Below are 27,566 nucleotides of genomic sequence, written 5' to 3'. Positions count from 1 at the left end.
CCCCCCCCCCCCCCCCTTTCCCCCGCAACTTCCCTAACCCAATGGGGCCGATGACGTTGCTGTTTGGTACCATCCCCCAAATCAACCAACCAACCAATTCTGATGTTAAGTCTCTCACTGTTCATATTTCTGATAATGTTCATGACTCTCATCTTTCTTTGATTTACTCTCAATCCATATTCAGTACTCATTAGACTGTTTATTCCATTTGAGAGGTCCTGTAATTCTTCTTTACTTTCACTGAGGAATCTTATTATTTATGTTGTTTCACTTTGAATTTTAATCTCACTCTTGACCCTTGGTTTCATTTCCATAATTACTTCTTTGATGAATAGATTGAACAGTAGGGATGAAATACTACATTCCTGTCTTACACCCATTTTAATTTGAGTGCATCGTCTTAGTCTTCCAGTCTTTTTGTTCTTGTACATTTTCCATATTACCCGTCTTTCCCTATACCTTACCCCTATTTTTCTCAGAATTTCGAACGTCTTGCATCATTTTGCATTGTCTCTCAATTGACAGATCCCATGAATGTGTCTTGCTTTTTCAGCAGTCTTACTTTGATTATCGACCACAATGTCAGAACTGTCTCTCTGGTACCTTTACCTTTCCTAAAGCGAAACTGGTTTTCATCTAACAGATCTTCAATTTTCTTTTCCATTGTTCTGTATATTATTTTTGTCACAAATTTAGATGCATGAGCTGTTTAAACTTATTGTACAATATTGCTCATACTTGTCAGCTCTTGCTGTCTCCAGAATTGTAAGGATGATGTTTTTCTGAAAGTCTGATGGTAATTGCCAATGTCGTAAATTCTACACACCAATGTGGATAGTCATTTTGTTGCCAGTTCCTCCAATGATTTTAGAAATTTCAGTGATATATTATCTGTGCCTTCTGCCTTATTTGATCTTAAGTCATCCAAAGCTTTTTTAAATTGTGGTTATAATAATGGCTCCCCTATCTGTTCCCTGTTGACTCCTGTTTCTTCTTCTATTACGTCATCAGAGAAGTCCTCCCCCCCTCCCCTCCCCTCATAGAGGCATTCAATGCACTCTTTACACCTATCTGCTATCTCATCTGAATTTAAAAGTGGAATTCTTATTGCTCTCTTGATGTTACTGCCACTGTTGTTAATTTCACTGTATGTTGTTTTGACTTTTCTGTACACTGAGTTAGTCCTTCCAACAGTCATTTCTATTTTGATATCTTCACATTTTTCCTGCAGCCATTTCACCTTAGCTTCCCTAAAATTCCTATTTATTTAATTCCTAAGTGATTTGTATTTCTGTATTCTTGAATTTTCCTGAAAATTTTTGTATTTCCTTCTTTCATTGATCAACAGAAATATCTCTTCTGTTACGCATGGTTTCTTTGCAATTACTTTCCTTGTACATAAGTTCGTATTTCCAGCTCCTGTGAGTATTCACTATTACTGGCTGAAATTTGTTGCAGAACTCAATTAGCCTTTTCCCTTTTTCATTGCACATACTTCCACAGTCCTTTCTTCTCCTTCTTCCACTACAACCACATTCCAGTACTCCATGGATAATAGATTTTCTTCTCCCTTTACATGCTACATTCTTCATTTAGCACCCTCATATAATTTCTCTGACTCTTCATCTTCTACTTGCAATGTCAGAATGTACACCTGAACTATTTTTGTTGGCATTGATTTGCTGTTGATTCTGATGATGACAACCCTATCACTGAACTGTTCACAGTAATTCACTCTTTGCTCTATGTTCCTATTCATAATGAATCCTACTTCTGTTGTACATTTTCTGCTGCTATTGATATTACCTTATACTTGTCTCATCAGAAATCTTTGTCTGCTTTCCATTTCACCTCACTGAGTCTCATTATATCCAGATTGAGCCTTAGCATTTCCCTTTTCAGATTTTTGAGCATTACATTTTTTCAATTACAGACATTTGTCCACTGGATACACATTATGTGTTTTCAATGTAGTGGTCTCCATTGCCCTCTGTATGCTCATGCTGTTAATCATTGCTGATTCTTCCACCTTTTACGGACAGTTCCCCAACCTAAGAAAAAGAGGATTCTCTTAAGCTCTTTCTACTCCTCTGCCCTCTTTGACATGAATGTTGGCAGAAAGAGAGAGACTTCTTATGACAAAAGTCTTTGGCCACTATTGCTGGCTTTTCTTATTCAATTTAAGCAGTGGTGATGTTTAAATCTAGGACCCACCCAGGACAGTTGGATTAATAGTCAAAGATGCTAATCCAAGGACACAGGTGCAGCAGAGGCCTTTCATACGTCATCTTATCAATTGCCAGTTAAACCACTGTGTTCACTAGACCTTCTTTTGCCTAACATGGAACTAATCTCTTGAAATTTATTCACTAATCTGTGTATCAAAAAATCCCTGGGAGTGCACAAATTAGGAAATTTTCATTTGAATGAAAGCTAACATTGCACAAAAGATTCTGGTTTTGCAAAATTCAACACAAGAAACACTGACTTATTTGCTGTGTATACTACAGTGAATGCAATCTCATCAAAAATCAAAAGAAAATACCCGTACACGCAAGTTTTATTGTATGAGGACTGGACCCATTGACACATGGGCAGGGGAAGCCTGAGACTCAGTGCAGGTGTCATGTGTGAAACACTCAGAGGAAGTGCACTGAGCCGCAGATACAGTGGCAATGTCTGGCTGTGGGCTCCTCCAGGTATCATACTGGAAACATCCTTCATGTCCAAGAAATAATTGAGGATATTGGTTGCAAGTGCTACTCTTACATGAAGAAGTTAGTACAGGGAAGAAATTTGAAATGGAACACAGCAGCCAATCAAAATAGTGTTGTAAACTGAATTGTACATAATACCAGGAACTTTGAATTTATGGGCAAACTTTTAATCAGCCACAAAGTTTACACATAAAAAGTTAACATTGCTGTAACCACTAATTCATGGATTCCCAATTGAAGTAGTATATCTGCCGCACTACGCAAGAAATCCACATCCATTAAGATTGAAATTGAAGCTGCATGCAATATTGTTTGGGTGAGACTTGGTATCAGTGGTGGGCATACAGTTTTAAATGGATCCTTCTGTTGACCAGCAGACTCACCTCGTGATGTAACTGAAAAAATGTAGAGAAAACCTCAGTTTGAATCTACTGAAGTTCCCCAATCATACTGTAATCATCAATGGTGACATTATACATCCAACAATCAATTGGGAAAATTACAGTTTTGTTAGTGGTGGACATGACAAAACATCCAGTGAAACATTATTTAATGCCTTCTAAGTAGTTACTTAGAACAAATAGTATGGAACCCCATTCATGATGGAAATATGTTAGGTCTCATGCAACAGATAGACATAAACTCTTTGAGAATGGCTATATTAAAACTGGTATCAGTGACTCTTGAGTCAGTTGTGACAATGCAAAGGATAACTAAAACAAGTAGGAAGATATATCTGTTCAACAAACTAAATAAAAAAAAGCACTAGTGTCATCTCTCAATGAGGAACTTGAAACTTTTAACATAGGACATGAGCATCTAGAGGAACTATGGATCAAGTTTAAAAGAATAGTTGATCATACTCTGAATAGATATTTTCCCAGTTAAAACAGTTCCAGTGTAAAGAAACTTCAAAATAAAGAGATGTTACCTTAACGGCAGCAAAGGCGGAGAAGATGGGCTTCGGTACGGCAGAGCTGGCGGAAGAAGCACCTTTTCTCTTTGGGTACAAAAAGAGTGCAATTAGCGACTGAACCCCAGAGGGACGGCTACAGACAGCGTCTGACTCATGGTGAGCGACTGACTTTAGGCTGTGCATCCTACTGCATATGTGGAAAGTAACGGGAAACTACCACATTACATTCCCAAGCAGTACATGGTATGTCTCTCCATGTGAAAGATTCGGGAGTTAAATCTTTCCCTCATTCAGGACTCTGGAGGGGAACACATTGAGAGTAAACATATTTGGAAGGAAGAAAGGGACAGTAAAGCGAGGAAAGATACAGATTGGAACATGGAATGTGAGGACACTTCTGCAAGCAGGAAAGCTAGAGAATGCGAAACAGGAGATGAAAAGGAACAGATTAGATGCCCTCGGTTTGTGTGAAATGAGATGGGGAGAGTATGGGGAGATAGAAAGTGGAGATTATAAACTCTTTTACTCAGGGGAAATCAAGAGTGGTGAAAATGGAGTAGGAATATTGATAGGGCAAAAGTTGAAAAATAATAAAGGTACAATATATTGATGGAAGACTGATGATGATACAACTGAAGGGTAGTTCAAAAGATTTGGTATTAATACAGGTATATAGGCCCACCAGCCAGCATAGAGATGAGGAAGTGGAAGAATATTATGAGAAAACACAAGAACTCATCGAGAAAGAAAATAGAAATGCCTGCATTGTCATCATGGGGGCTGGAATGCAGTGGTGGGTGAAGGAAGAGATGAAGATACAATAGGAAAATTTGGATTAGGAATAAGAAGTGAGAGAGGTGAACGACTACTTAGTTTTTGTAAAGAAAATTCATTAGCAGTGTGTAACACATTATTTGAACACCACAAAAGGAGACATTACACATGGATATCAAATTTGAATAGAGAAAGATATCAGCTGGACTACATCCTGATACAAAAAAGGTTTAGGAACTGTTTGAAGAATGCTAAAGCTTATCCAGGAGTAGATATAAATTTAGACCACAACCTAGTGATGAGAGAAATACAAGTGAAGTTGAAAAAAGTCTGGGGAGGTAAAGCAAAGGAAAGACTAAACATAGAAAGACTCAAAGAGGTAGGAAAGGCATCAGATTTGGAGAACAGATTTATGGAAAAATGGCAAAGAGTTACTGTTGCTGAAAGTGTTAATGACAAGTGGATAAATATGAGGGAAGGACTCATGGACTCTGCCAAAGAAGTACTAGGAATTAAAGTATCCCAAAGCACCAGGAAAGAATGGATAACAGGAAACATGTTGAAAAAGATGGAAGAGCGCAGAAAGTGGAAAAGTCTAGAAACTGAAGAAGGCAAAAAGAGGTACAGGAAACTGAATAACAAATTAAGAAGAGAAACAGAAGAAGCAAGAGAAAAATGGATGAAACAGAAATGCAACGAAATAGAGAAAATGGAGAGAGAGGGAAAGTGTGAAATGATGTATAGACTGCCTAGTGAGATAGTTTTTGAAAGTAAAAGAAAGAGGAATAACATGGAAATAGAAAGAGCAGATGGTACTCTAGCAGAAGAACCACAGATGGCAAGAATATATTGAATGTCTGTATAAGGGGGATGAAATGCAAAGCGAAATGAAAGTTGAAGAGGAGCAATATGTGCCGGAAGATGGAAAGGGATTTACCATCTTGGAAGCAGAAGTAGAAAAGGCGCTAAAGGCGATGAAGAATAGGAAGGCATGTGGAATAGATGATTTGCCAGCAGAACTGTTGAAGAGTCTGGGAAACAAGGCAAGAAAAGAAATAGTCTGCCTCTGTAACGAGATATATGACAAAGGGGAATGGCCTGAGGACTTTGCTGCAACAGTTATGATACCAATAGAGAAAAAGAGAAATACTAGAAAATGTGAAGAGCATCCGACCATCAGTCTAATTTCTCATGCAGCTAAAGTCTTGCTGAAAGTGTTGAACAGGAGGTTATATGGCAAACTAGATAGAGGGACTGCAGAGGAGCAGTTCGGATTTAGAAGAGGAAAAGGAACAAGAGATGCTATTGGCCTGCTAAGAACTATAGGGGAAAGATATATGGAAAAGGGTAGAGAAATCTTTGCTGTTTTTATAGATTTAGAAAAGGCTTTTGACAGAGTTCAGTGGAACAAGCTGATGGATATCTTGAAGAGGAAAGGAGTAGATTGGAAAGAGAGATGACTGATACAGAATCTATATTTACACCAGAAAGTAAGGATAAGGATTGGAAATGAAATTTCAGAAGGAAGCAGCATTGGACGAGGTGTTAGACAAGGTTGTTGCCTTTCCCCACTTCTGTTTAACGTATACCTTGAAGAAATTATTGCGAAAAGTTTAGATGGGAAAAGAGGAATATGTATTGGTGGAAAGAGAATAGAATGTATAAGATTTGCAGATGACATGGTATTAGTGGCAGAAAGTGAGCGGACAGTGAATAACATGCTCAAAGATCTGAATGAAGCTTATGTGGAATATGGGATGCAAATAAACACAGCAAAAACAAAGAGTATGGTCATCAGTACAAGATGCAGGCTGTCCAATATTAAAATAGGACAATCTACCATTAGCCAAGTAAGTGAATTTAAATATTTCGGAAGCACAATAACTGAAGACTTGAGATGTCACCAGGAGGTGAAAACACGAATTGCCATAGTGAAGGAGGCATTTAACAGAAAGAGGAGACTCTTACGTGGGAAATTAGATACAGGGCTAAGGAAAAGGCTTGGCAAATGTTTTGTATGGAGTGTGGCACTATATGGGGCACAAACATGGACACTGAGACGAGAGGATGAAAAAAGTTTAGAAGCATTTGAGATGTGGATGAGAATGGAGAGAATAAGCTGGATGGAAAGAGTGAGTAATGAAAGAGTACTGGAAAGGGTTGGTGAGAGAAGATGTCTGCTGAAGGTTGTAAGAGAAAGGAAAAAGAACTGGTTGGGACATTCATTGAGAAGGGAGTGCTTGTTAGTAGATGCTTTGGAAGGATTGGTTTGTGGGAGAAGACTGAGAGGAAAAAGGTGATAGATGACATAAACTGAAGAGGAAATTATGTAGATCTGAAGAGGATGGCAGAAGACTGGACAGCCTGGAGAACTACCATGTGAAAACCAGCCTTTAGGCAGAACACTGATGATGACCTTATAATAGATGCAAAACAAAATGTAGGGCTATAGATAGAGAGATGATGAATAAAATGCATCAAGAGAGCAATATGTAAAGGCTGTTAGTGGCACCAACACAGTCACTTGTGGCTGAGACAGTTATTGAAACTGAGGGTAGCAAACCAAAAATAGTACTGCTTAAGCCAATTATCAGGAGAATATCCCCAGTTGAATTCTTGTAACACTGAAAAGATTAATGAAATAAATGCTAGTGTCAGTGGCATTGAGAAATAGCTGAAATCATTAAAACTGAATGAAGCTCAAGGCCCAAACGGACTCCTATCAGATTCTATACTGAATCTGTGGCTGAGTTAGCCCCTCTATTAAATATTATCTAGAATAGATCCCTTGGACAATAAACTGTGCCCAGCAGTTGGAAGAAAGTGCAGGTCACACCCATTTACGAGGACAGTAGAAGTGATACACAAAATTACATACAATATTTTTGACATCAATTTGTAGAATTTTATAACTTATTCTGAAATCAAACATAATGAGGGATTTCAGACAGAATGACCTCTTTCATGCCAACCAGCATGGATTCCAAAAATATTGATCACATGAAACCAAATTTGTACTTTTATCACAAAAGGTACTGAAGGCTTTAGATCAAAGCAGTCTAGTAGATGTAGTATATCTTGATTTCCAAAAAGTGTTTGACTCTATACTATACATACACTTATTATCAAATCCATGTATGTGGTATCAAGTACAATTTTTGACTAGATTGATGACTTTTTGGTTGGGAGGACACAACAAGTTATGTTGGATGGAGAGTCATCAACACTTGTGGAAGTAACTTTAGATGTGCAACAGTGGAGTGTGTTGGGACCCTTTCTGCTAATGTTGAATATTAATGACATCATGGAAAATATTAGTAATAACCTCAGACTCCTTACAGAACAAACAATTATCTACAATGAAGTTCTGTCTGAAAGAAGCTACATAAATATTCTGTCAGACCTTGATGAGATTTCAAAGTTGTGCAAAGATTGTCAACTTGCTTTAAATGTTCAGAAATGTAAAATTGTGCACCTCACAAAAAAAAAGAAAAAGAAAAATGTAGTATCTTATGACTCTAATGTCAGTATGCTATAGTTGGAATCAACTAACTCTTACAAGTCCATGGGTGTTACAAATTGCAGGAATATGAAATGGAGTAAGCACAAAGACTGAGTCATGGGTGAAGCATGTGGTAGATTTTGGTTTATTGGTAGAACACTAGGAAAAGTGCAATCAATCTACAAGGAAGATTACTTATAAATCACTCACGTGACCTATCCTAGAATATTGCTCAAGTATGTGGGACCCATACCAAATAAGACTAACAGGGGATGTTGGGTGTGTACAGAGAAGGTTAGCAGACATAGCCACAGGTTTATTTGACCCATGGTAGAGTGTCGCAGGAATGATAAAGAAACTGAACTGGCAGACTCTTCAAGATATATGTAAACTATCTGAAAAAGTTTAGTTACAGTGTTTCAAGAACCAGCTTTAAATGAGGGAAGGTACTACAGTCCCCTACATATCACACCCATGGGTATCATGAGGACAAGATTAGATTGATTACAACATGCATGGAGGCATTCAAACAATTGTTCCTACTGTGCTCCATATATGAATGGAATAGGAAAACCCTAACTGGTACAGTGGGGCATACCCTCTGCCATGCACTTCATAGTGGTTTGCAGAGTGTGGATGTGAATGTCGATGTAGATCTGAAATTGTTAATGAGTAGCTGGAGGCATTGTTGGGGTGTATGGAATGAGATGTGCACAGCAAGGAAGACAGTGCTCAGCAGCATGCTAGTGTAGGTGCACAAGAGGGTAGGAGAAACAGTAATTTTCTTTTATTTATTTGTTTCATCTCTGCCCATCCCCAAAGGGTATAGCACAACAGCAGAATGTGACTGACCAGCCATTTAGTTTTTAGGCTGTAGTATAATATGAAACAAACATTGAAAGAGACACACACAAATAGTATTATTAAAACTTATGATTGTGTAGCTCAGATGTCATGCTCTAAATGAAGATGTTGGTACCTGTGTAGATTGAATAGGTGGTAATGTTTGAAGGCTCTGAGCACGTAGATGAATGGGATACGATCGTTAGAGGTGAACTATGGATTGAAGAATGGAATTCATCAAGAGATAATTCAGAGCAGTAGGGTAGTTGAATGGGATCTGACTGTTTGTGGTGGGCATTGTGAGCAGTAAGATTGGGAATGCTGCACCTAATAGTATAGGAATGAAATTACAGGAGTATGTAGGTGGGGGAAAGTGATTTGTGGAATATCTGATAGATTCATTCAGATGAAATTTCAAATGGGTATCTGTATTGAATTGTTTAAGAATAATGTGCCTCTGACGGATGCTTATTTTGGATGACAGTTGCAACATAGATACACAGGGAGTTGTCTGGAAGAAGTAGTGTCATGACAGGATAGATGGAGAGAGTCATATTCTGGCAGTGGTATTCACCTTACTTGTTTGAGTAAATTAGGAGAAGTACGTTAGAGGTATTAAATTGGGGTGAGAGCTGAAGGTGGGAACATTGTTTTAGAAGGTGATTAGCTTTTCAATGTTGACAGTTGGGCAGGTTTTTACGTTTGTGGTTTATGGTGCCATTGTATGTAAGATGTTCTTAGCCAGAAATTGATACAGCATATACTGTACCTGTGTCTTACATATTTGAGATTGCTGTACACAGTGCATTAATGCATTTGAAGATACTTATTTGAAACAGATCAACAGATGAAAGTTAGAACACCATTATTATGCCTCCTATGACAAACTGCAATAAAGATATTACAGTCAGAAGGTGATAATGTTTTAAACTGAATTCATTCCACTTTGTAGTCATTAGTACATTATCTTCTGAAGCTATGCAGCAAAAATGAAATGTATTGCCTTCAGAAACATTGTATTATGTGACAGCAATAAATGAAAAAAACTTTGACAACCTAGTCCTCAGTACATTCACTCTTTAATGATAATCTGTTTCAAATGAAGTGTAAAATAGTGTCACTACACACAAATTCAAAATAGTTTCAAACTACTTTACATCTTTACCTGTGAATTTATGTAGTGATATGTGTTCTAGTGAAAAGTGTTTTGGAAATTTCTCGCAGTTAAAAGGCAGTGAACTGAGCATAAGTGAAAATACACACTCGTTTGTTTGCTGAGTACCTGAATTGTTTTTAATACAATTATTTAGAAAAGAATTTCTGTCGAAGTAAGGTTCTACATCTACATTTATACTCTGCAAGCGACCCAATGGTGTGTGGCGGAGGGCACTTTATGTGCCACTGTCACTACCCCCCTTTTCTGTTTCATTCGCGTATGGTTCGCGGAAAGAACGACTGTCTGAAAGCCTCCGTGCGTGCTCGAATCTCTCTAATTTTGCATTCGTGATCTCCTCAGGAGGTATAAGCAGGGAGAAGAAATATATTCGATACCTCATCCAGAAACGCACCCTCTCGAAACCTGGCGAGCAAGCTACACCGGGATGCAGAGCGCCTCTCTTGGAGTCTGCCACTTGAGTTTGATAAACATCTCTGTAATGCTATCACAGTTACCAAATAACCCTGTGACGAAACGCGCCGCTCCTCTTTGGATCTTCTCTATCTCCTCTGTCAACCCGATCTGGTACGGATCCCACACTGATGAGCAATACTCAAGTCTAGGTCGAACGAGTGTTTTGTAAGCCACCTCCTTTGTTGATGGACTACATTTTCTAAGGACTCTCCCAATGAATCTCAACGTGGTACCCGTCTTACCAACAATTAATTTTATATGATCATACCACTTCAAATCATTCCGCCCGCATACTTCCAGATATTTTACAGAAGTAACAGCTACCAGAGTTTGTTCCGCTATCATATAATCATACAATAAAGGATCCTTCTTTCTATGTATTCGCAATACATTACATTTGTCTATGTTAAGGGTCAGTTGCCATTCCCTGCACCAAGTGCCTATCCGCTGCAGATCTTCCTGCATTTCGCTACAATTTTCTAATGCTGCAACTTCTCTGTATACTACAGCATCATCTGCGAAAAGCCGCATGGAACTTCCGACACTATCTACTAGGTCATTTATATATATATTGTGAAAACCAATGGTCCCATAACACTCCCCTGTGGCACGAAAGAGGTTACTTTAACGTCTGTAGACGTCTCTCCATTGATAACAACATGCTGTGTTCTGTTTTCTAAAATCTCTTCAATCCAGCCACACAGCTGGTCTGATATTCCATAGGCTCTTACTTTGTTTATCAGGCGACAGTGCAGAACTGTAACGAACGCCTTCCGGAAGTCAAGGAAAATAGCATCTACCTGGGAGCCTGTATCTAATATTTTCTGTGTCTCATGAACAAATAAAGCGAGTTGGATCTCATGAGATCGCTGTTTCCGGAATCCATGTTGATTCCTACAGAGTAGATTCTGGGTTTCCAAAAACAACATGATACTCGAGCAAAAAGCTGTTCTAAAATTCTACAACAGATCGACGTCAGAGATATAGGTCTATAGTTTTGCACATCTGCTCGATGACCCTTCTAGAAGACTGGGACTACCTGTGCTCTTTTCCAATCATTTGGAACTTTCTTTCCTCTAGAGACTTGCGGTACATGGCTGTTAGAAGGGGGGCAAGTTCTTTTGCGTACTCTGTGTAGAATCGAATTGGTATCCCGTCAGGTCCAATGGACTTTCCTATGTTGAGTGATTCCAGTTGCTTCTCTGTTCCTTGGACACTTATTTTGATGTCAGCCATTTTTTCGTTTTTGCGAGGATTTAGAGAAGGAACTGCAGTGCGGTCTTCCTCTGTGAAACAGCTTTGGAAAAAGGTGTTAAGTATTTCAGCTTTACACGTGTCATCCTCTGTTTCAATGCCATCATCATCCCAGAGTGTTTGGATATGCTGTTTCCACTTACTGATTTAACGTAAGACCAGAACTTCCTAGGATTTTCTGTCAAGTCGGTACATAGAATTTTACTTTCGAATTCACTGAATGCTTCACGCATAGCCCTCCTTACACTAACTCTGACATCATTTAGGTTCTGTTTGTCTGAGAGGTTTTGGCTGCATTTAATCTTGGAGTGAAGCTCTCGTTGCTTTCGCAGTAGTTTCCTAACTTTGTTGTTGAACCACAGCGGGTTTTTTCCGTCCCTCACAGTTTTACTCAGCACGTACCTGTCTAAAACGCATTTTACGATTGCCTTGAACTTTTTGCATAAACACTCAACATTGTCAGTTTCAGAACAGAACTTTTCGTTTTCATCTGTTAGGTAGTTTGAAATCTGACTTTTATTACTCTTGCTAAACAGATAAACCTTCCTCCCTTTTTTAAAATTCCTATTAACTTCCATATTCAGGGATGCTGCAATGGCCTTATGATCACTGATTCCCTGTTCTGCACTTACAGAGTCGAAAAGTTCGGGTCTGTTTGTCATCAGTTGGTCCAAGATATTATCACCACGAGTCAGTTCTCTGTTTAATTGCTTGAAGTAATTTTCGGATAGTACACTCAGTATAATGTCACTCAATGCTCTGTCCCTACCACCCGTCCTAAACATCTGAGTGTCCCAGTCTATATCTGGTAAATTGAAATCTCCACCTAAGACTATAACATGCTGATAAAATTTATGTGAAATGTATTCCAAATTTTCTCTCGGTTGTTCTGCCACTAATTCTGCTGAGTCGGGAGGTCGGTAAAAGGAGCCAATTATTAACCTAGCTTTTTTGCTGAGTGTAACCTCCACCCATAATATTTCACAGGAACTATCCACTTCTACTTCACTACAGGATAAACTAATACTAACAGCGACAAACACGCTACCACCAGTTGCATGCAATCTATTCTTTCTAAACACCGTCGGTGCCTTTGTAAATATTTCGGCTGAATTTATCTCTGGCTTCAGCAAGCTTTCTGTACCTATAACGATTTCAGCTTCGGTGCTTTCTATCAGCGCTTGAAGTTCCGGTACTTTACCAATGCAGCTTCAACAGTGTACAATTACAATACCGATTGCTGCTTGGTCCCCGCATGTCCTGACTTTGCCCCACACCCTTTGAGGCTGTTGTCCTTTCTGTACTTTGGCTGGCAGCATCTGTTCTTGCAGTCAATGATTATTTTTCTTTGGTTAGTATCCATGCACTTGCAAAAACATAGTATGCATTATAACTGAAAAAAAAAACCATGGCTTTTCATGAAATGTAAGTGGATGTTTCTTGGCTGTGCTATTGATAAATATGTGATATTCAATAGTCAGTGTATCTTAAAAAGGTTTTCCTTTATGCTTGTATCTGTAGAACATGATGAATTAGGTTTATATAAAGAAACATGTATGGTGCTTTCAAAGTACTGCTAGAAACAGGTTAGTGTGATATTTCTGAAAGGCCTGGCATCTTTTGAAAAGGTAGGAAGTGGGATGATGCCATGTACTTTGCCCTCACTTTCTTCCTTCATGCAGCTCATGGATCTCCTCTTTTATTTCTTACTTCCCTCAGTACAATTTTTCGGTTGTGTGCACTCCCTCAGTTATAGTTCTCAGGTTGTTTCCAGACAATGCTGTCATTTTTTGTCTAGTAAAGTAATCAGAAGATCAAAACCAATTGCAAAATGATTTAGAAAAAATATCTGTATGGTGCAAAAATTGGCAATTGACCCTAAATAATGAAAGTGTAAGGTCATCCACATGAATGGTAAAAGGAATCCATTAAACTTCAGCTATGCAATAACTCAGTCAAATCTAGGCCATAAATTCAACGAAGTATCTAGGAATTACAATTATGAAGAACTTAAATTGGAGAGAACTCATAGAAAATGTGGGCAAATGAAAGAATGTGTTTTATTGGTAGAACACTTGGGAAATGTAACAGATCTACTAAAGGGACTGCCTAATCTGTGCTTGTCCAATTCTCTTATGGAATACTGCTGTGTGGTCTGGGGTCCTTACCAAATGGGATTAACAGAGTACATTGAAGAAGCTCAGAGAAGAGCAGCACATTTTGTATTATCACAAAATAGGGGAAAACAATGTTTTTTTGTAGTGGTGGAATCTTCTCACAAAATTTCAATCACCACCTTTCTTCTCTGAATGTGAAAATATTTTGTTGTTGCTGATCTACATAGAGAAGAAGGATCATAAGAATAAAATAAGGGAAATCAAAGCTTGCACGGAAAGGTAAAGGTGTTCATTTTATCTGTGTGATGCTTGAGACTGGAGTAGTAGAGAATTATGGTGAAGGTGAAGATTCCTCTGCAGGCACTTAAGTGTGAGTTGCAGAGTATCCATGTAGATGTAGATATTAACATTCTTGTACACTGAAGCCATGAAAATTTTATTTAGTTGTGATTGCTGTATTAGAAGCTTCATATTCTGTCATAAGTTAAAGACAGTTTATTTTCTTTCAAATGAATTTGAAATTTGTTTGTTTGATTTTCCTTGATCCATAAGAATGTGTTGTGTAAGTAAGTAAATTATTGAAGTTCCCCCTATATATAATGTGTTTGTATGAAGTAGGAGCTTAAATTTTTTGCTATTTTTCTGTTGTCTTACTTACACAATAGCAGAGATCAGCTATACCAATTAAGGGAGCTCTTACAGCAACTTCTATCTTCAACGGTTTGAGTTTTTATGTTGCTGAGAAAAAGAACTGACTATGCCACTTTTGCATTGTTTCTGTAGTTCAAAAATCTGCTGCAGCAACAGAAGCAGCACTTGTTGTGTGCTAAGTCTGTCATTTGAGGCAGAATAGTGGTGTTCTAACTTTCATCTGTTCATCCGTTATGGAATCCAACTTAATGTTTATAAGGGGTTTTTGTTATGGCGTCATTTGTTTAGATTTAGGTGTAAAACAAGAAATTGCTAATTCTTTGTGTAAGTTTGAAATAAAGACCATATTTTGCAAAGTGGTAACATGGTTCCATGTTTTGCAGTAACTTTGGCCCAAACAATTTTAGGCTGAAGTTTTGTTTATTTTGTCATCTAACAAACTTACATTAAAATTTTGTACTCTTTTAAACAAAATTCTTTCACACCATGCTAACAGGTGTTTTCCGTGTTACTAAATGAACTGATGAAGGGCATAAAAAGGACCATGGTCTAAAACTTATGTTCAGTTTCAAAAATTGTTGTATTCTCTCATTAAACACACAATATCTTCTTGACAGCTTGCAAGTGAGCAAAAATAAAGATGATGTGGTAAAAGAGGCAGTCTTAGAATAGCTAGAGAAGGAAAGATGTGGATATTTAACATACTCATCTGAAGCTAAGTAGCTGTATTACTGGGAGGACATTGTGCAAAGTAAACCAAAACAAAAAATCTTCCTGAACTGAATAATTTTGTGCAATTACTTTAGATAATATTAAGTTGTGTTATGCTTGTGCAGTGACTGACCTAATAAAAATAAACTAATTAGTAACTTCCTTGTTCACTTAAGTTCTTTAAATTTTAATTATTTACCTCAGTTTTTGGAAGTAAGTTATTCATTGAACTTTAGTATTGATCTGTTAAACATATGATCACCTTTAATTGGTTTAACATGGGATCAGTGGATTTTTAGCAAACTGTGAGGAGATTTGAGTATGTGGGACAAAGTAACTGCAAGTAAAGGTAACATTACCTAAATTTCTGAAAAATCATTGTGGTATAAGCAGTTTCTAAAATATGATAGAACCACATTGATTCAATCACACATGAGGTGTAGGTCATCATCATCATCATCATCATCATCATCATCATCATCATTTATTGCACTTAAACTGGCCATTTAGGCACTTGGGAGGAGACAAAAATATACAAATACATAACCATAAAACATAACAAAATGATCAACACAGCCAATCCATGCATCCTGATGAAATAGAATTGTAACATCACAGAAATTGATTACATATGTTTGCCAATTTACTTCTATTTTGGGAATCCTCAATGCTGGCTGTTGGATCTGTTTCTTCCAGGGTTACTAAAGTTCTGTTCTTCCAGCTCATTCGTAATTGACCTCTTGGACACCTACCATTTGGCTGATGTGCTAACTAATGCATGAGGTATAGATCTAAAAAAAAATATTACACTGCAGTTTATAATCAATCTGTCAACTAATCAGAGCCCCCACATAAAGATGATGGAAAAGTTCACCAGTGTTACCCCAGCTGGTGGTAGCTGAAAGAACAATTTGCTGCAATGGTGCCTTGTGTAATTGAAAGATAAGTAATGAAAAAAGTAGTAACTGTCATAAAATAATGACTACCTGCTGTTGTATTGTCCATTTCAGGTGACTACAGGGACCTACGGTTACCTCCTTCCTCTTTCCAACGAGCAGTCGATCTCCTGCGCCACAACACTGAGTTCACCCTAGCAGCATCTCTGCGTCAGGAGGAAGCTAATTCAGGAACTATTATTGCCTTTTCACATGGTTTTAACAGGTTTGATAATTTTGAAATAATGGTATGACTTCTGTTAATGCATAACCTGGAAAAGAAGTGAATGGAGGAGTTATTAAGTATTCCATGTATAATTTACAATAGAATGAATGTTTTCATAATAATTCAATTGTGAAATAAATATCTTATTATATTTATTAGCCACTATTAATAGTTGTTATCAAGTGCTCTGCATTGCTGAGTTACACTATCATGACCATTGACTAATTACAGAGCATGAGCTATGTGCCACACAGACAGAAGACTGATGAGCAGAAAGTGACTGCTAGGTTCCACAGATTTCTAGACTCATGTTGCTTGTATTGTATTTCATAACTCCTGAAGGTGCATGCTGGAGGAACCATACAGCAAACATGACGATTCTCCTGACACTTGTTTGAGATGAGTGTAGGAAATGTGGTGGCAACAGTCATAGTTAGAAATTTTAGTTATGCAAGCTGATTCATTCTCTTAATGCAAATCCATTTGATTTCATAACGTATGAAAGGATGAAATTGTATCCATACTGTTTGGAAATGCCATCCACATGGGTGAATAATCCTACAGAACATCATAGGAGTATTTCCCAGATTATAAAGCTGCCTCTGCCCACAGTTGGTCTTTGACTTTTCATAAGCTGTTTTTCGTCATCTATTATCAGATATGGAGTTATTTCTTAGCAATCAACAGAGATCTAATTCTAGCTCTGCTGTGCAGATTGAAACTGTTTTTGGTAGTAAATTTACTAAATCAGAAAATCATTTGTTTCACAGTCATAAAGCCAGTAGAGTGTACTCTCATATTATTTTTTGCATACAATTTTTAACTGGCAGAGAGATGCTACACTAATAGGTCAGCCAAAAAATCTACTTGTCAAGTGGCAGCAGAACACACTCATAAAAGAAGGTTATTATTAGGCAAGCTTTTGGAGCCAGTGGATCCTTCTTCAGGCAGAAGGGTTGAAGGGAAAGGAATAGGGGTGAAAGAAAATGACTGGAGAGGTCTAGGAAAGGACAGATTTTGGGAAAGTCACCCAGAACTGTAGGTCAGGGAAGACTTACCACACAGGATGAGAAGGAAAGGAAGTCTCTCCTGGCTCACAGTTCTGGGTGACTTTCCCAAAATCTATCCCTGTTCTATACCTCTCCAGTCCTTTTCTTTCAAGCCTATTCCTTCCCCTTCAATCCTTCTGCCTGAAGAAGGGGCCAGTGGCTATGATAGCTTGCCTAATAATAACCTTCTTTATGAGTGTTCTGCCACTGCTTGGTTAGCAGACTCTTTATCTTTCCAATTAAATTACTTGGTCAAAAATTGATTGTTTTCATTGTTATATTCGAGATGCTACATTGTAGCATTTCTCACATAGTTTCATAGTTTGTGTTTTTATGACAATGACACATGGTGCTATGTATTTCACACATAGTTTATGTATAGCTGTGTCTGCATCTTAATCTGTTGATTGTTACTGATTTACTCGGGGAGACAAAACAACTGTGGTATTAGTTCACTTTTGCCCACACCAAAATTGTGTTTATTGTGTTGTTTCTCTCCCTGTAATTCTAGTAAAGCCAGCTGATACCCTTAAAAAACAGTAGGAGATCTTTTACTAGTTTGTTGTTAGACACAGTTTCTTCTGGAGCTACTGACTTGAATATTTTGTGTCTTGTAGGCTCAAACACTTTGCACTGGAAGAGCAAATGTGGGGCAGTTTACCCCCTCACTGTGTGATTTGCACTTAGGAACTTCTTTTTCTGTACCCATTGTGTGCAAGTGTTTTTTTTAAGTTTCCATGGTTGGTCATAAGTCCTGTTACAAGCTTAATCTGTTTTCTGTTCAAACCCATGATTACAGAACTCCTGTTCAAACATGGCTTCATCACCATTACCTTGCCATGTTTCTGTTTTTGGATCTTAGTCCAACATTCTGCCTGCTGTCTCCTAATCCAACTATGTACCTTTGTCCCTAACATCACTTTAGTGATGGTTAAAAATGGTTCCAGTCCCACAAATGGAATCATCACACCTGACCTGGCTAGTTTATCAGATTGTTCATTCCCAGTGATTCCTGAGTGGACAGGGACCCCTAGCCTCACGAGGGTTTTGTGGAATTCTGCAATGATCTGTAATCTGGTTGCAGAAGCTGACAGAGATTTCAGAGGTGCTGGGTTATCTTAATGAATACAGATGCCACAATTCTTGTAGCAACTACACAGATTTCTCCTTCATGCACACTCTGACAGCAGATATTTCTTCCTGGAATACTGTGGCTAGTCTTTGTAGAGAAACTGCTCTCTGTAGTCTCAGTTGGACCCTGTATAACCTGGCCCCAACATGTTCATCTGTTTTTGATCCACCAGGAAGCCAGACCGTCTCCTGAGCAGTACTGAGGTTCATTCTTCCACTGCTTCTTAGTTCTAATTATTGCCTTGGAAGTTTTATTGAAGCAAGTGGAAGTTGTTGTATAGTTACCAAGCATTCACTATACTGATATGGGATTCTGGAGTTTCTAAAGATTTCCACTTATTTCTAGTTTTTAACCTTTGTGTCCCTGCTGATGTCTCCATTGTTACTAAGAGGTGTAATGGCAGCATGTGCAGCGTGGTCTCCATCCCAGCGATGGGTGTGCTGCTAATTCTGCCTTTTATAGCTAAGCAGGCAATCTTAGCACATCACGAGGCTCCTTAGCAGCCACCTTTTCTTGTGCTCTATGTCACCACACTGTAGCCCCATACATTATAGTAGGTCTTATTGTAGTGGTGTGTATCCAGTACATCCTCATGTGGCTTGGAGCCCAGTTTATATCACAGATCTATCTAGTGCTCATAGAGCACCTTTCACCTTTGAACATATATTCTTTATGTGTGGTGTCCAAGATACTTTTGCATCCTGGATTATCCCTAGATACTTTACTGCTGCTTCTACTGGCAGAGTTTTGTCAGAAAGCTTCAGATTCCAGTACCTGACCTGGATATGCTTTCTTGTGACTGGTACTACAATAGTTTTTTTGGGACTGACCATTAGATCCTGTCTCCTGCACCAGTTTTGCATAATCTTTTGTGCCATTGTTCTAAAGGTACTAGCAAATTTTCCAAGTATTACTATGACTAAATCTTCTACATATCCTTTGCAAAAGTTCATTCATCACTATGTTCCACAATAGTGGTGACAGAATTCCTTCTTGTGGACTCCACTTGGTGGTGTTGATTACCATTTTGTCATTCAACAAGGTTACTTTTACTTTCTTTTATTCGGCACAGTCTCAATGCACCTACATATGGTGGTCTTAATGCCATTCTCATCTGCAGCTGTAAACATTAATTTTATAGGTTGTATTGCTAAAAGTCTCTTAAGTGCTGAGGAAGATGCAGTGAGCGATTTCCTGAAAGTGTAGTACTTTTTCACCTTCCCAACAAGTTGAAGTTCTGTTTCATATGATTTGTGTGGTTGATGTTCATGTTGTTTTAGATGTAGAGAAACCTCAGTTAACCTGCCTTTTCTAAAATGCACATTAACCAGTTTTTATCATGTCTTTAGGAGAAAGGAGGACAGACTGATTGGTCTCATATCCATAGCCTCAGTATGATCAGTTTGCTTTGGCTCTGGAATGAAAACATCCTTCACCAACTCCAAATAATGACTCTTGTTGCTAAACTGATTCTAGATAGTCTGCATAGAAATCTAATTATTCCCTCTGCTGCTCGTTGCAGTAGAGCCAGAAAGATTCCATCAGGACTGGTGACACAGACGGTTGAAACATTCCCAACACCTACTGGATATTTTTGAAATCAACACATTCTCTGGCAAATTCTCAGTCCCCCTTTTGGCTTCCTGTAAACTATTACCTTCCAGGGACTGTATCTTGGTAAGTGTTGTTTGCCAGAATGCAATGTAGTGAGTGAGAGTTAAGGAGCAGATTCAGTATATCACAGGCTGTTCTTGTGTTCTCATCACCCTCCTTCCTTACAGTTCATCTGGATTGGTTGATATTCTGGTGAGGATTTTATGAATATGGCACATGTAGCTGAGCCTCCTGCCTTCTCACAGAATATCTTCCAGAATGATAATTTCAATTGTGTAATAGCAAGGCTGTATTTGGCTAGAGCCTCACCATGTTTTGCCCATTGTTCCTTTCCTTTTTTGAACATTAAGCTGTCTTTTTACCTGCTTTCTTTGCAATCCCAGGTTATATTGTTCCGCCAAGGTGCATTCCTGTTTATACAGTTCTTGGTGACAGGACAGTTTTCTAAGTACAAGGTCGTAATGGTAAATGTCACTTCATCTGTGATTTCCTCAAAATATACTGAATTCCTCATTGAAGTTCTGACTTCAGATAGGGGTGAGTTTAGCTCTTTCCTATATGAGTCCCAATCTATTTTCATAGGATTCATATAGGTCATGGTATGTTTAGCACCTGTTTCAAATTCATACTTAATATCATGTGCGTCAGATAAGATAAGGATGGCTGCACTGCCACATTTGTGGTGAGTACCCATCATGAAGGACCTAAAAGTTATGTCAGTTACTTCTTCCTTTCTTATGTTTTTGTAAGTAGGTTCTCTGTCCCTATTTGGGATCTACAACTAACTGTAGAGTAAATATTTGAGAAAGTACTTACCTCTGCTGTTAGTGTTATTTCTTCCCTATACCAGGTTGTTGGCATTGGCATCACAACCAACCAACCAACCAACAGTTATTCATTCAGCTGTGAACAGTTGTCTACTAGTCCCCTTACTTCCTGGGAAGGAGGAGCATTGTCCTCATAAAGAACAATTTCCCTTGTGCTCTCTCCTTTCATGGCTTCGTCCTTAAGGTCATTAAGTTCCTGGAACAAAAATCTGCTATTGGCATGTATTAAATCCCATTGTTGATGAAATGCATGTTCTGGAGTTCTTTATATTTCTAGTATGAACAAACTTATGTCCAGTTCCTCCAATGCATGAGCTGCACCCTTTACATAAAAATGGTTACTGGATTAGAGTCATGCCCACCTCTTGTCTTCCCAGAAGATTACTCATAGTGGCAGTTGCCTCCTTAATGTGTTGCACATTTACCTACAACATTTTCATCCACCAGCTTGCTGCCATAGTCCCTTCTGAGGTCTCTGATTATCTTGATTGTAACCTGTGATAATCCAAAGTACAGTTTCAGGTCCAGTTCTCGCATTTCCCCAAGGGATTTTTCACTGATATCCATCTCAAGGGTTTGGCCATATGACAGAACATTTTGGTTGATTACCCTCCAGTCCTCTATTGAGGCCTTCTGGTTCCGCACCCACAATTTCACAAACAGGGTCTTTGGAGGTGTATGCTTAAGAAGCTTCAGTACTTGTATTGATATCTTTGTGGTTTTGGAGAGCTCAGCTGGCATCTTGACCATCAGTTTTACCTCCTCCTTTGGACATAACTTGAGCACTATCTTGTTAAGCAAGTCCATCATTCCTATCTCCTTGTACACAAAGATTAGAGCAGCTTTGATGAGACAGCCCTCCAGAATTTGGGGATTGTTCTTGTGTGCCCACCCACTCCGCAATCTTTTCAAAGAGAGCCATCTGAAGAAGCTCCACCTGTTATGAGGTGATGTTGACCTGTTGACTATCTGCCATCCTGAAAACTGAAACTGCAGTACTGATGTCCGCTTCCGTATTTCTAGCTTCAGGTTTTTCTGTTTCCAATTATACTGAGAAGTGGGAGTATTAGACACTTCCCTTGTTCTCTTGTTCCCTATTTTGAAGGTCGGAGGTGTCTGTTTGCCCCCTTCACTCTGAGACAATCTTATTTTGGAGGTCCTAGGTTTGAGACCTTGCAATTCCTTCCATTTATGTTTAGAAAGCAATTATTTGCTTTCCTTTTCTACTTGTTCTTTGAGAAGTTTTCTTCTCTGAGCCCCAGAAAAGGATTTTGTCTTGACCCAGTCCAGCTTGCAGTGATGATTTCCACTTCTTGGACTGGTATATCATCCAGTCCAGTTCTAGAAACAGCTTCTGTCAGTTCCAGCCTCAATGCTTGGGTGTTTGATGTCTCATCAAGGCCCTCAGCTTTTGTTTTGTTTTGTTCTGTGTTCTTCAGCTTAAGTATTGGGGATTTATTAGATTGACACCACAGTGTGACTGCATCATCTTCAGAATGTCTGGATTTACTATTAATATTGTTTGACAGGTCATTAATGGACAACATGACTAGTAAGTCAGTTTTTTCAACAATATAGATTTTACAGTGCACAAATTATTTACAAATAAATCATAGAAAGTAATAATCCCTGATTTTTTGGAAAATACGCAAAGAGAAAAACTTCTGGAGATGTATACCTCTTGCTCAACATAGTATTCTGGAAGTCCGTTGAAGAATTCACTCATTAGAGCCAGAGAACAGTGTTTGATCAACTTAAAATGTATGGCTGTTTCTTCTTCTTATATTGATGGTGCCTGCAACAGATCTAACAAGGCACAATGAGGGTTTCTGTGCTAGAGTCCCACCAGGCTTTGATAATGGATTGGTGGTGCCTAGTAAGAAGATAAAAAGGGTAGTACTGCAGAAGCAATAGGTGTTGCTGTCAATAGTTTTTCCACCTGTGAACATTTACACAATATGTGTAGTCGAGCCATGAAAGGCAGGGTGGAACAGAGGTAGGATGATTTGCATGAATCCATCTGGGAGAAAAATCCTCCATTGGAAACAAGGAAATGCATACTGCTTTCCATCGTTGGTGACAAGAACTTATGGGTCTTCTTCAGTAGAACAAACAGTGGCCAGAGCCTTAGTGGTATTCACTGCCATGGTCCTGTTGCATTTTGATGATGTATGGGAAATGAGAATACACATCTATTAAAATCAACCAAATTGCACCATGGGATGGATTCACAAAATATGCGTGAAACCAGCCCTACAGTTGGATAGGCATAAGCCACCATGGACAGGCTTGCTGTTTGCTGCATCTGACAAGCCATGTGCACTATATTATTATCTCCCTACAGCCAAGACACATGTTGGCAGGCAACATGGGCCAGCTGGTTTGTATGAAGTAGCAAACCTTTCTCAAGAGTGGGTCCTTACATGTGGCTGTTGTAAGATCTCTGGGAGTGTAATTCCATGGGGCCAATAGGGAACCATGACAGGGCAATCATGTGGTGTGCTGATATACAATAATGAATGGAATAGTGTTTATTTGGTGAGAAAAGAGCTCAGTGTTGTAACTTCTGAGATATCCATTCAGACAACTTTGATTTAAAGCCAAATACAGACTTCAGCAGCTTATGATATATCACTAGGAGATATTGGTTGCCATACAGGAAACTGCAGAAATTCTGGAAACCAAACATAATTGCCTATGCTTCTGTCTCTATCTGGCAATAATTTTCTTGTGCTGTGGTGAGCATCTTAGAAGTGAATGTGATAGGTCATTTAAATCATTCAGGAACTTTTGTGGCAAATACTTCTGTGGTCTACACAAGAGTTAAATGATACTGATACAAGTTCAGGCAAGGAGCACTTTGAAGACAGTGCTCCAGATTAAGAAATACTTGGTGACAATTTGCATACCACTAAAAAGATATTTATTTTCTCTACAGTTGATTCAGGTGATGGGCTAACATTGCAGTTTGGTAGTAAATCAGATGTACTATGTAACCTTGCCCATAAAAACCTGAAAGTCTGCTATGTTCTTTGGTGTAGGAATGTGGGAAACGTCTGCCACATCCTGTGACATTCGTTTCAGATCAACCTAGCTCAGGTATATCGGGGATAGCAATTTTAGCTCCTCTAAGTGATCCACTTTATTTTGACATCATCCCTCAAGGCTAAAGATATAGGGAAGGCTATGAAAATTTCAGTACTTCTAATTGTTCTAATGTGATGTGGGTGAATAATTAGAAGCCGTTACACAGAGAATCTACTTCTGCCCATGGGATTATATTCTGAGTTGCTTGTTGAGTAGAAAACCTGCAGGCTAATTGCACATCCAGGGTTCTGCTTCAAAGAAAGAAAGGGGTCTGGTTACTTACTTGTGTGCTAATTCCATAATTACTTGACTTAGTGTTGGAATTTCATGATGAGCATAACATCTGCTATATGACCATGATGAAAACATCATCATAATGTGGGTAACAGCATTAGTCTGTGCAGAAAAACAATCACGAGATGGGCAGTCTGCAAAAATGTACTGGGGTCAGGTAGGAAAACTGACATGCGCACAATCTACACCTTTTGCACCCTGTTTTCCAAGTATGACTGAAACTACTCACTTACCATTCCTCTTATACCTATCACTTCTAGCTTGCTCAATAGTATTTTATGATCAACAGTGTCAAAAGCCTTGGACAAGTCTAAGAAAATGCATGAAACCCAATCATCCCTATAAAGAGCGTCAAGTACCACTTTTGTGAACCCTGCAATGGCTGATATTGTACTTCTTCCAAACTGTGGTTAGTTAAATATGTTGTATTTTCTCATGTAACTTATCAGTCTCTCTTTCAAGACTGCTACAAGTATTTTTGAGAATGAAGACAGCAGTGAAACTGGCCTATAGTTCACAGTGCTTTCTGCATTACCTTACTTTAATAAGGGCTCACTTGTGCATGCTTTAGATATTCTGGGAAAACACCTGAACTAAAAGATTCATTTGTTGTATTTGTTAATGGGGCTTGTATGTTATCTATGCACTCCTTCAGAAAAGAGACAGGAACCTCATCTATGTCTGCTGACTTCTTATTTTTTTTTTTTTTTATTGTTGCACTGTCTTCCTAACGTTAAGCTCTGTTGTGGGATGCGTCATCAGTATGCTTGCTGTGTAACTAAGAATGGGTGCCACATGTGTTTTGAGTATATTATGTTGCAGATTCTCTGCAGTACAATACAGAGAAACAATCATTTGGAAAATTTTCTAATTCTTGAAGACTTTCTATTATTTTATCCTTGCATTTGATTTGTATGTTATTTTGCATATTCCTGCCTTTTCCAGGCTCCTTGTCATTGTCATTGAAAGCCTTTTTCTTCCACAAACAGTATCCACCTGTACAATTTTTTATTGCTGTGGTAGTACTCAAGGAACAGTGGATTAGAGCAATGCTTCTGCAAGGGACTGAGAAATCGAAGTCTGTGAGAACTGTCTAATACTCACAGTTACCTATCTGCTATGATTGAGGATTGTGGTAGGGAAGGCAAATGGTTGACTTTGGTTTATGGGGGAAACTCTGGGAAAATGTGGTCCATCATTAGAGAAGACCACATAAAGGATACTTTTATGATCTATTCTTTAGTACTGTTCAAGTATTTGTGATCCATACCAGATCGAATTAAAGGAAAAAAATTAAGAAATGAAGGCAGCTGCTAGACTTGTTACTGACAGGCTCAAACAACATGAGAGTGTTACAGAGATGCTTCAGAAGTCCCTGTAAGGAAAGCAATGTTCTTACTGAGAAACACTATTGAGAAAATTTGTTGGAGTGGCATTTGAAGCAGACTGCAGAGTGATTCTACTGCTGCCAACACAGATTTCATGTATGGACCATGAAGATAAGTTACAAAAAATTAGGGCTCATACAGAGGCACATAGATAGTCATTTTCCCCTTGCTCTATTTGTGAATAGGACAGGAGAGGAAGTGACTTGTAGAGGTACAGGGTACCCTCTGCCACACACCTTATAGTGGCTTGTGAAGTATGTATGTAGAAGTAAATGTATTTTCCTTATCTGAAGTTATAGAAATGGCTAATTTTGGAAATGTCACTTCAAACATTGATTTAAACAATGTAAAAAATTTACAGAAGTCAGCATTTTCATTGTCTCTATATACCTTTCACCCCAGGTTTGATTTGCCATTGCTCTACAAAAAGTACAAGACAAGACTGGAAAGTAATACACAATAATTTTATTACCAAAAAGGTCAACAGGTAACAAAACAAAAAACAAAAAAATCACAAATGATCTTACACATCTTTTATCTACTTACCTGCATAGTCACAAGCATTCTCAACACATTTTTCATAGCAGTCTGTTTGGTTGTAATACAGATATCTGTGGACTGCTTATTTCACTTCCATATCTGTCATAAAATGTCGAATGGCCAGGAATTTCTTCATGGGACTGCATGGATCAAATTCCAACAGTACAAGGTCCAGACTATATAGTGGACGCTGGAGCACCTCCCACCGAAAATTTGATGATTTTCTCACAAACAGGAGCAGCAACAGTGGGCAAGCATTGTCATGAAGAAGTTTGACCCCATCAGCATTAATATTGTGATGTTTGTCTCAAAGTACACAATGCAGCATGACCAAAGTTTTAATATAGGCTGCAGCATTCACAGTGGTTCTTTTTTTTTTAGCAAAGTCCAACAATAACAACATGTGTTTCCTACAACATTGTCACAAGCACTATCCTAGCAGATTCAGTTACTTTGAATTTTTTTCATACTGGGGAACCGGCATGTTTCCACTTCACAAAGGCATGCTTGGGTTTGGACATGTACTGGTATACCCACAAATGATCACCAGAGATGATTCCTTTCTGAAAGTCATACCATTCCATGGCGTAACATGTCAAGTAATCCAAGCTTGTCATCATTTGCTGGCCCTTGTGGTTGTCTGTCAGGTTTTTAGGCACCCAGCGAGCACTAACTTTACAAAATTTCAACATGTCAGGAAGAATATCATTCACAGCCTTATAGGAAATGTTGAATTGCTGCAATAAGGTTTTTAGTTGCACATGGTGGTCATACCCCCCCCCCCCCCCCCCCCCCCCCCCCCCACATGAACCATGGACCTTGCCGTTGGTCGGGAGGCTTGTGTGCCTCAGCAATTCAGATAGCCATACCGTAAGTGCAACCACAATGGAGGGGTATCTGTTGAGAGGCCAGATAAACGTGTGGTTCCTGAAGAGGGGCAGCATCCTTTTCAGTAGTTGCAGGGGCAATAGTCTGGATGATTGACTGATCTGGCCTTGTAACACTAACCAAAATGGCCTTGCTGTGCTGGTACTGCAAACAGCTGAAAGCAAGGGGAAACTACAGCCATAATTTTTCCTGAGGGCATGCCACTTTACTGTATGGTTAAATGATGATGGCCTCCTCTTGGGTAAAATATTCTGGAGGTAAAATAGTCCCCCATTTGGATCTCCGGGAGGGAACTACTCAAGAGGACGTCATTATCAGGAGAAAGAAAACTGGTGTTCTATGGATCGGAGCTTCGAATGTTAGATCCCTTGATTGGGCAGGTAGGTTAGAAAATTTAAAAAGGGAAATGGATAGGTTAAAGTTAGATATAGTGGGAATTAGTGAAGTTCGGTGGCAGGAGGAACAAGACTT

General features: G+C 38.7%; 1 protein-coding gene across 5 annotated transcripts in view; it reads left to right on the top strand.

Moving 5' to 3' along the window:
* The window catches only part of LOC126354025 (protein kinase C-binding protein NELL1-like), an 871,152-nt gene that overhangs the window by 549,219 nt on the left and 294,367 nt on the right, over nucleotides 1-27,566 (top strand). For all 5 annotated transcript variants that reach the window (XM_050003353.1, XM_050003352.1, XM_050003356.1 and 2 more), the window contains one exon: nucleotides 16,126-16,276. In XM_050003353.1, the coding sequence (XP_049859310.1) occupies nucleotides 16,126-16,276 (151 nt within the window). The remainder of the gene's footprint in view (nucleotides 1-16,125; nucleotides 16,277-27,566) is intronic.

Source organism: Schistocerca gregaria, chromosome 3 (genome assembly GCF_023897955.1).
Source record: "Schistocerca gregaria isolate iqSchGreg1 chromosome 3, iqSchGreg1.2, whole genome shotgun sequence".
Classification (NCBI taxonomy): Eukaryota; Metazoa; Arthropoda; class Insecta; order Orthoptera; family Acrididae; genus Schistocerca; species Schistocerca gregaria.
This window is presented reverse-complemented; position numbering and strand designations above follow the sequence as displayed.